An 11,017-nucleotide genomic window follows, 5' to 3' on the forward strand; every position below is an offset into this window, starting at 1 on the left:
CAAGGCAGTAGTTCCTAGAAAATAGTTTTTGAGTATTGATAGCATTTTACCTTTTTTCTATCTTATCATTAAAAAAACCCAGTCTTTATTAAGAATGTTAATTTGAGCTGTAGTAAAACTGTTTCATCTTCTCTACTTCTGTCCTTGAGTGCATTTGAGACATGAAAAAACATTACAGTGAGTTGTTTTATTATACTTGCATCAAAGACAGCTTTAGTCTCATAGGCACCATTTATCATCAACTGACTCATTTGGAAAAGGAAAAAGATTTCTTACAGGAGGTTGGAGGAGTATAAACCATTGCATATTACTTTATCACAAAAATTATATTAATCTTACTTTAAATTAATAGATTCCATTTCTGTACAACCAATATTCTGCCTATTTTTCTCCTAGCAAAACCCAGAATATTTCAAATATTTTTTCTATTATTTAGCAACTTAATCTTTCTAATAAAGTTTTTGAGCTCTGAAGATTAATGTTGTCCATACTTAGGATGGGAAAAAATAGCTTAGAGACTTGATAAGTAGCTTACTACTGTGTTAAAATTCAACATGAATCATCTAACTTTGGAAACTTTAAGTCATATACATATCACAGTACAGTAAGGGGGAAAACTAAGTAGATGAAACTCAATTAATTGCTGTCTTTATTTATTGACAGGTTAGTGAAGGATGCCCCCTGGGATGAAGTCCCTCTTGCTCACTCCTTGGTTGGTTTTGCCACTGCTTATGACTTCTTGTACAGCTACCTTAGCAAGATTCAACAGGAGAGATTTCTTGAAGTAATTGCCAATGCCTCGGGATACATGTATGAAACATCATACAGACGTGGATGGGGCTTCCAGTACCTTCACAACCACCAGCCTACCAACTGTGTGGCCCTGCTGGCTGGAAGCCTGGTTCTGATGAATCAAGGTATGTGCTAAGCCATAGAAATGTTTTTTTCTGAAGTGTATCAAGTCAAATCAGCCACTTATGTAGCAAAGTTTGGGATTTGATAAAAATGCTTCTTACTGTACACCAGTATTGGGTTTACTCTTTTGCTGCTTAGTATAATTTAATTTACTGAATAGAACAAAAGTCTGTGGGCAGATGTACAAGGCATGATGTGTATATAACTTCAGTTTGCTAAGTGATTCTGAAATTCTTACCCCACAGTTTATAAGAGTTAAAAATCCCCTTGTGTGCAGTTTGTCCATTCCCAATTCATGGACAGTATCTTTCGGAGTAGATTATCATTGTAGAATGTTGCACTTGGTCTCCTTACACAAAACCTTGTGAAAGTCAGCAGTCAGAAATGTCCAGTGCTCTGACCTAGGAGCCAGACAACAGGATAACCTGGAATTTCATCCAAGAGTTCTGTTCTGTCACCTGGGGGAGTTGCAAAAGTATAACTTTATCAAGTTACAAGTCCCACAGCTTAGGACCTTTCTTCCCAACAGCCTCTTCAATGGAGATAAGCAATGCTGTACTTTTTTCTCTTTGAACTTTGCCATTGCACCCCCACAACCAACATTTGTGCCTGGTTTCCTCTTCTTCTTTGCTTTGGGGATAGAAAAGCATCCTTCCCGTTTCCAAGGGGAATGCCCTGGCCAGTAGCTTTTGCCTGCTCTGTCGAGGGGCTGTCCCTGTCCTGCTGGAGAATGCAAGTCACAGAGTGAGAGAAAACAGATGAGCAATCCTGACATTAAATCCCAGAGGTACTTCAGCTGAGAGATGGAAGTCACGGAGCCAGCTCCTACTTTCATAAGAATTAATCCATAATTAATTTCATAAGAATTCATCAAGTGATTATTTTATATGTGCTAGAAGTACTTTGAAAACATGATTCCCAATGGAATTGCTTACACACTGCAAGTCAAGTAAATCTAGTTTCTGGATGCTGATGGTGTTGCCAAGCTGCTCAGCCCTGCCAAACAGAGGCACATCTGTGCATCACTGGAGTTTTCAAGTGCCCAAAGAAATGTGACAAAAAACCGTGGCACCTGCTAGCTTTAGAAGGTCATTTTTTGCTAAGTGCTTGTCAAAACAAACACACTGAATAATATGTATATGTTGGAAAGCATCAAGAGCATGTGTGGAAGTTATTCCCTATCCTCCTGTATTGCCTTCCACAAATTGAAGACTAAAGCCATGTTTATTCAGTGGGTTTGCTAAATTTCATATAATTCCAGCCTTCCCTAAGCCCTTGTTGGTGCAGAAAGCTGGCAGTTTGCAAGATGATTCTGCTTTTCATTAAGGTATAGACCATAAGTATGACATGTGAAAAACAATGAAAACATCACAAAGCTGGGCAATATTTTTTTTTTCACTAAATTGATGGTGTTTGGGGGGAGGAGGAAGAAACTAATGAATTCTTGAGCAATTTGAAAATAGTAGTAATATTTCAAATGAAAATAGGTCAAAATAGACTGTATATTTCTAAATTAAAATGCTATTGTTTTGATATAAAGAAACTTTACTTTTTTTTAATAGCAACTTAAATGAGGTTTCTCTGTTAGTCTAAAATAAAAAAATAAAAAAATCTGTAATTCCAATATGAATGAAAATAATCTGAAGGAGAAAAAAAAAGCAAGGGAGAAAAGGGATGAACATGTTATGCTTCTGTATCAGATACATACCAATTGCAAACAGTGTATCCCAGTGTAGACCTTTCTCACAGAAGGTTTAAATTCCAACTAGTAAGTTTAAACACAATTCAGCTATTGAAGCTTGTAGAGTCTAAACAGCCAATTTAAAAGAATGTAAATGTTGCCAAAGAAATGAAAAATGAAGCTCATTTAAGTTAATTCTAGGCATGTGTACGGCAAACTCTTTGCACTTAAACACTCAGATGTTCAAAATAGGAACTTGAGTAAGGCCTTGATAGATATAGATAGATGGCTTATATACTTCTAAATTTAGGTGAGATTTTTTTCTGGTTTGTCATGTAGCCTGACAGGGTGTTGATTCTTTTAATATTTTCATTTCAATGTATTATTATCCTTTTAGTGTACTACAAGTGTAGCATTATAGCATAAATATACCCGAAGTAAAGAGAACATTAATGCAGTACAGTGATAAAGGCACTGTGCTGAACCATGGCAAATAACATTCTTGAGGCAGTCATAGCTTCCCTTTTATGTCACAAGGGAAAACAGGAGTGGAAAAATTCAGGATTTTATTCTGAAATACCACTGTGCTGCCAGCTCCATGAAGAGTAATGAAAGAGTGTCTTAATAGCTATGAGTGAAGTAGAAGTAAGTAGTACCACTGCCACTGTTGCTCAGGCCTTCCCCATCACAGTTTTCTCTTCAGCCAGGCATTTAAAGTACATTTAAAGTGATAGACTCAGGTTGTCTGTTTTGCTTAGACACTGTGGGGTTTTTTGGGGTTTTTTGTTTTTTGTTTTTTGTTTTTTTGGTTTGGTTTGGTTTTGGTTTGTTTTGGTTTTTTTGGGTTTTTTTTGTCTCTGTTAACTGAGCAAGATTTGGCAGCCTTGACTGGCAGGATGCCTGAGTTACTCATCGCTCTGCTGAACATAAATACAGTGTTGGTGGCAATGAGATGAAACACTGAGTAACAGGATTGAATGAAGCTCCTACTCCCTTAGCACATGTGCTTCATTCAGCCAGGCACTGCTTCACCACATAGTGAGGTGTAACATATGCCAGCTGGGCTTTGCTATAGGGTGGAATTAAGTCTGGTTTAGTCTGTGTCCAGATACTTTGAACTGGGAGAACACCTATCTGCCATGTAGAAGCACGAGGCAGTTGATCTTTAGTCCTACCTCTCTTGCTACTCAATCCAAAAAGCCTTTTCTTGACTGGACTCCAAGTGCTGACTTCTGCAATACATAAATGGGGTGCTGAGGCCCTCATGCTTGGGCTTAGTGAAAGCAGACTGGTGCTGAGAAGGTTTCTCATGTAGAAAGTTCCCAGGGAAGAAGTTCCCAGGTCCTGATTTGTGTAGAGCAGACCAAAACAGTAAAATTTCTGAAATGCTTTTATTTAGAAAAACTGAAATTGCATAGGTCATGTATATGTGGATGCTGAGAATTTATCTGCTGGGAAGATTAATTTTATTCTGGAATTGAGGAATCTACTTTTGGAATTACCCATGCAAAACTCTTCCAAAATACCTTTTATTTGGATAACCCTTTAGATTGTACAACAAACTGAAAATATAAGTAGAACAGAGTAAGTCTTAAAATAGAGCATGAGTTAGCTCATCATCATATCAGTTAACTGCAGCTCAAATGTGAACTTTTTAACTTTTTTAGTCTCTGTGGATCTCCTTGCCATGCTGGTGATCTGCCAGTGAAAAATGACTGATCAGAATTGTTGCATTATTGGAGCCCTCTAGTGGGGCCATTGGTATGTTTTCATACAGCTTTAATTTGAAATGGAATAAATAGTCTTGGTTTGGCTCTTTCCTTTTTTGCATGTCCTGAATGCGTTAAGGAAATTTTCTTTTTAAGTTGTAAAGCATAACCCCATATTATTGGCAAAAAATTGTGTTTGATAGATTTTCTGATGCTCATATGACCTTGCTTTTCTGCATTTAAATATAGCATTTTATTTTTCACCTTAGAAGTACAGGGATGCTGCAGCAGTAGGTTGTAGTATAGATTCTGAACTGCAAATTCCTTGCTATGAAGGATCCCACTGTGGAAGTACAGACAGCACCATCTGTGAACTATTGTGTTGTAATTAGTTTTGCCATCATCTTTTTCTTTCAGGCTACCTTCAGGAAGCTTACTTGTGGACCAAGCAAGTGCTGGCAATCATGGAGAAGTCAGTAGTCCTGCTGCAGGAGGTCACAGATGGCTCCCTCTATGAAGGGGTGGCTTATGGCAGCTACACAACCAGATCACTGTTTCAGTACATGTTTCTTGTCCAAAGGCATTTTGACATCAATCACTTCAGCCACCCCTGGCTCAAGCAGCACTTTGCATTTATGTACAGGACTGTCCTGCCTGGTAGGTCCTTTGGGTGAATGAAGATTAATCTCTTTATTTTTGAAGCAGCAATAAATTTCATGCTTTAAATAGGCCATTTTAAAACAGCACTCTACTTAGATTCTTTTCAAAATAACCATTTCCCTGGGTTTTACCTTCAACAGTTATCAAAACAGTAACTGCTTATTAATGAGGGACCCCTTCCACTAACACAGGCTGCTCAAAGCCCCATCCAGCCTAGCCTTAAACACTACCAGGAGTGGAGCATCCACAACTTCACAACCTGTTCGTGTGCCTCACTATCCCCACAGGAAAGAACCTCTTCCTCATTTCTAGACTAGGTCTACCCTCTTTCAGTTTAAAGCTGTTGCCCCTTGTGTTGCTTATTTGCAGGACACTTAATTAGGACCTTACTTTGCTCAAATTCCAGGTTAAAAAAACTTAGATAACTCTCTTGGAACCCCAGATCTATCCATGTATGCGAGGGGGGCTGAATGCAGCTTTGGTATGCCAGCACAAGTACATAAGGAATTGTCCTGTCTCCATGTGAGACCTCAGGCACTCTTTGGGAAGAGGTTCCTAAGAGCAAAATGAACTCACACTGATGGTTTCAAGGTGAAGCTGATTGATTGGGGGCACCTCTGGTTTATTCCTTTGCAGAGTATAGATTCCCATAAAAACATAAAGCTGTAAAGGGAAAAGTTACCTTTGTCAGACTTGAGTGAGGAGAGGAAGTGGATTGCATCTTACATTTTGTGTAGTACTTTGGCTGTCTGTAGCCCAAAACCAAAGAAGAAAGGTGAATATTCAAGTTAGCTGCAGCAGAAGGAAACCACTCCTGTGTAACCTATTTATGGCTCATTTACAAGCAGGTCTATAAACATCAGAAAAGGCTGCTTCTGTTTGCACCACTTGGCTTCACGGCATGCCCTTCAAAAGCATCTTTGTGTGCTTATTTGTTCTTTCTCCTTTTTGCTTTTTCCCAAGGGTTCCAGAGAACTGTGGCCATCGCGGATTCCAACTATAACTGGTTCTACGGGCCAGAGAGCCAGCTGGTGTTTCTCGACAAGTTTGTCATGCGCAATGGCAGTGGGAACTGGCTGGCGGAGCAGATCAGAAGGAACCGAGTGGTGGAGGGCCCGGGCACACCATCCAAAGGGCAGAGGTGGTGCACTCTCCACACTGAATTTCTCTGGTATGAAAGGGAATGAGTGGGCTCAAAAGGAACCTGGCAGCTGTTTGCTGTTAGTGATAATTCATTATTTTCAGATGTGCACCATACAGGCCGGGCTTAGGCTGTCCGTGTGTCACCCAGCGTCATGAGGCACAGAAGAACTTCTTCACTTATCACAGGTTGCCACAGGGAACAACCTGGTCTTGTCCTACATCTGTTTTTATGGTTTCTTTCCACTGTCTATTGCTTTCATAGACTATAGGCCATTCCAAAGGAACTGAAAATTTGCCTGTATGTATTCTTTATTTAATTTGGTCTGTTCTAATGGAGTTTAATCCTGTTGTGTTCTTTCATAATGAATTAGGTGAATATTTAAAGCTTAGTTTTCATTCAAAAATTCTGTAAAATAGTATAAACTTCCTTTTAAGACTAATGCAAGCAGTAAGACTAGTGTTAACAGGATTTGCACACTAATTAGCAAGTTGTGCTTGGAAAATATGCCATGCTAGATGGCTAAATGGATATTTTTCCATGCAATTTACAGCTATGCTAACTTCTATGTCAATCTTCTAAAAGTAAGAAATCAAAAGATTCAAGAAGCTTTAGATCCACATATTAATTTCCTTTTTTTGTGGAGGTAATAACTATATTTTCAAGGAGTCAGTGTAGCTCTTTCTCTTTTGCAAGAAAAATCTTATTGAGAATCTGTTGGTTTGCACTTATGATGTGCACATTAGAGTGCATCCTTGTTAGGCTCCAAGCAGCCTTCATCTTGTTACTTGGAAAATACAGAATCTCTCCTCTAGAACATCATCCCATCACTGTTTTCTCCTGTGTCTCTATGGAAATTCTGGGACTGTCTAGGGCCTGCCAGAAACTCCTGGTTAGTTGTGAGAATAAATCTGATTCTATAACCATCTAACAGAAATGTTAGTGGGCTTAATATGGTTTTATTTATTTTGGTTGATTAAAAACAATGCCAGAAGGTTAAGTTTTGGGTTGGATTTTTGTTGTTTTAACTCCCATAGATAAAATTTTAATCATTTTAATATTTTCTGGAATTGAGGCTTCTTTCTAAACAAAATGTCTTATATCTTACAATTCATACAAGAAAGACCATGAAAATTTTTCTTCAGTCTAGTTTGGAGAAAGAGAATAATATACATTAACTGATACAAATAATAAACATTGAACTTTCCAAATGCCTTTTCATTAATTTTTAATTTATTGCCTATTCTGTTTGAAGACTACAGACTTCTGTAATAATCATTTTGGGGAAACAAATATTCTTCTTCTCTTTGTTAAGTAGTCAGTAAATGGGCACAAATGCTGATGTCTAGAAAGTGTCTGCAGCCTGGTCTAATCTGCCTTTTTTAAAGATCTATGTTATAGTTGGTAGTTTTATGACTATCTAGGACATGGCTAGTTAGAAACTAGTGGTACTCTTAATTCTTGAACTGTGGAAAGACTGCTTGCTTTAAATGCAGACCAGATGCTTTCAGCTATTGTTCTGTAAAAAGCGCACAACAAATTTGTATAGGGACTAGTATGCTGAATAACAATTACAGCTATATTATTCAGAAGCATAACTGTGGGCTTTATATTGTTGGCTTACTCCTTGGTGTAGTTAGTGAATGGTTTTTTGAGTTTTGTACAAGTGCTGATAGTGGAATCAGATTTTTGACCCCATTTTTCCCATCTTTTTTTTGCAGGTATGATGCAAGTTTACGCTCTGTACCTCCACCAGACTATGGGGTTCCTAAGCTGCATTATTTTGAGGACTGGGGAGTGGTAACTTATGGAAGTGCTTTGCCAGCTGAAATCAACAGGCCTTTCCTTTCCTTCAAGTCAGGAAAGCTGGGAGGACGTGCAATATACGATATTGTTCATAAGAACAAGTACAAAGAGTGGATCAAAGGGTGGAGGAACTTTAATGCTGGCCACGAACATCCAGACCAGAACTCCTTCACTTTTGCTCCCAATGGCGTACCTTTCATAACAGAAGCTCTGTATGGGCCAAAATATACTTTTTTTAATAATGTGTTGATGTTTTCCCCTGCTGTGTCTAAGAGCTGCTTCTCCCCATGGGAAGGGCAGATTACAGAAGACTGTTCCTCAAAGTGGCTTAAATATAAACGTGACTTGGCTGGTGACTGTCAGGGACGAGTGGTTGCCGCCACAGAGAGAAGTGGGGTGGTTTTTATCCGGGGAGAAGGAGTGGGTGCATACAATCCTAAACTGAAGCTAAGAAAATTGCAACGAAACCTTATACTTCTCCATCCCCAGCTTCTGTTGCTAGTGGACCAAATCCACCTAGAAGATGACAGCCCTCTGGAGGCAGCAACCAGTTTCTTTCACAATGTGGATGTGCCTTTTGAAGAAACAGTTGTTGATGATATCCATGGGGCCTTTATTAGGCACCGTGATGGGATATATAAGATGTACTGGATGGACGACACTGGCCACAGTGAGAAAGCCACCATTGCCTCGAGGATGTATCCCCGGGGCTACCCCTACAATGGAACAAACTACGTGAATGTAACGACCCTGCTGCGGCACCCTGTCACGAGGGCCATCTACCTTTTCATCGGGCCCTCTGTGGACGTGCAAAGCTTCACCGCTCGTGGAGATTCCCCGCAGCTGGATGTTTTTGTGACCACTGGTGAGCACGCCTACGCTGTGTACTTGTGGCCCGTCGAGGATGGCTCCCGCTCTGCCTTTGCACAGGTTATTGCAGACCGCCAGAAAATTGTCTTTGACCGAGCCTCTGCCATTAGGAGCTCCACAGTGCCAGAAGTGAAGGACTACGTAGGGATCGTGGAGAGGAACCTGCAACATTTTAAGCCGGTCTTCCAGCAGCTTGAGAAGCAGATCCTGTCTCGTGTACGCAACACGGCCAGCTTTAGGAAGACTGCTGAGCGCCTACTGAGGTTTTCAGATAAGAGACAGACAGAGGAGGCCATTGACAGGATATTTGCGATCTCACAGAGGCAGCAGCAGCATGGCAGAGCAAAGAAAAACAGAAAAGTAGCCAAAGGCTACAAATTTGTTGATGCCGTTCCTGACATTTTTGCACAGATTGAGGTAAATGAAAGAAAAGTGCGACAAAAGGCACAGACTCAAGCACAAAAAGAGTTGCCTGTAGATGAAGATGAGGAAATGAAAGATCTTATGGACTTTGCAGATATCACTTATGTGAAGCACAAAACTGGGGTGTCAATCAAAGGCCGATCAGGGCTGGCACAGATGGTGGCAACTGCTCGAAGTACCCCATCAATATCAGCTTCTTATACTCGCCTCTTTCTAATTCTTAACATTGCTATATTTTTTGTCATGCTAGCAATGCAGCTCACGTATTTTCAGAAGGCCAAGAGACTGCATGGCCAAAGATGTCTGTATGCAATACTTTTAGTAGACAGCTGTATATTATTGTGGCTGTATTCTTCCTGTTCTCAGTCACAATGTTAGCAGAAGACCTCTATTAGTTGACCAGTTTATGGTCATATATGTCTATGCAAAAACATTAACCCTAATAGGGCCAAAGTTTATATCTTCTCTTTTTTATTTTCTTTTATTTTTTTGAAACATTCCAAAAACATCTGGGGAAAGACTGTTTTCAGACCAGAAGGGATTAAAGAATAGGGCAAGAAATTAATATCTCAGAAAAATCGGTACTTAATAAGTACTCCTCCTTTGTGTTTTGAGTTGGGCCTCACATCTGAGGGAATGTCTTTGTTCATCAGAGTTCAGTAATGTAAAGTTGTAATTAATTTTTTGGTGAGAAAAGCCCTCTCAATAGTTTTTTTCCTAAGGTCTTTTTTTGATTTGCATGTAGTGAGTTTTTATTTCAGGCTGCTATGGATATCTCTGGACATTCTCCTAAGACAAGGACATTCAAAAACATACAAGGCAGATCTTAGCAGTAGACTTCATTTCTCTCTGCCAAACCAAAGAATGGCTCAATATGGGACACCCCTGTATCATTATTGCAGACCCTTATATTGTCCCATCTCTTCCATGCTTTACAATCTGGCATAGTGGGGAAATGACAATCATGTCAATGCTTGCCAAGTAACAGGCACATCACTAGTACTAGAAGGCAAATATGGATTTAACTCAAAGTAGAACAGAATGCAATTCTCAGGAAAATAAAACCATTTATATTTTAGCCAAGTGTAGGCTGTAGAATGCTGAATTTTGTAGGATCTGTTCTCCATTTAACAAGGCAGGGTTTCAATAAAGTTTTCTACAGTTTTAAGCACATCTTAGTAGGGAAATAATGTCCTAGATCACTGCCCTTCCATATGTAATTTTAAAAATACAAAGAACCAAAGCAATCCTGTGGTAACCTCAGCAACTGCCAGTATGGAAAAGTATGTATTAAGGAAGTATTTAATGTATTTTTTCTTTTCAAATGGCTAGAAAGAGAACAGTTAAAATTTTGTGAACAGCCTGTTCTCTATAAAGTACCAGCAAGGTTCTGCAAGATCTTGGTGGCCCCAGGTCAATTATTTGAGGATTAGTGGTAAATGGAATCATGTGGTTTATGACAAAAATAAGTTTGACATCTCCACATATATTCCCCCCTGTTCATTAAACTAATTTCAAAACTCATAGCTATTTAAGAAAATGGAAACGGTGGAATTGGAGCATATGTCTTTATAGAAAAACAATTTTGTATGTCTTTACAGAAGACATTCTGTATGTCTTTACAGAAAAACAATTCTTCAGTACATTTGCAAAATAAAAGCATTACAATTATCTCTATGGAAAAGTTGTTTTTCTTTTATTTAAATGTTTTTCCTGATAATGACAGTAATTATGTTCATCAACACTTGGTTCAAACCACAAACCTTTACTTCCTCTTCTTTACACCATTTAAATGTATATTATCTACATTAC

General features: G+C 39.0%; 1 protein-coding gene across 2 annotated transcripts in view; it reads left to right on the top strand.

Moving 5' to 3' along the window:
* Positions 1-10,877, top strand: part of DSE (dermatan sulfate epimerase) — a 34,381-nt gene extending 23,504 nt beyond the window's left edge. For both annotated transcript variants that reach the window (XM_085575054.1, XM_021555512.4), the window contains 4 exons: positions 664-917; positions 4,723-4,962; positions 5,929-6,136; positions 7,828-10,877. In XM_085575054.1, the coding sequence (XP_085431180.1) occupies positions 664-917; positions 4,723-4,962; positions 5,929-6,136; positions 7,828-9,583 (2,458 nt within the window). In that variant the 3' untranslated portion in view covers positions 9,584-10,877. The remainder of the gene's footprint in view (positions 1-663; positions 918-4,722; positions 4,963-5,928; positions 6,137-7,827) is intronic.
* Positions 10,878-11,017: the final 140 nt, after the last annotated feature.

Source organism: Lonchura striata, chromosome 3, assembly GCF_050655825.1.
Source record: "Lonchura striata isolate lonStrDom1 chromosome 3, ASM5065582v1, whole genome shotgun sequence".
Taxonomy (NCBI): domain Eukaryota; kingdom Metazoa; phylum Chordata; class Aves; order Passeriformes; family Estrildidae; genus Lonchura; species Lonchura striata.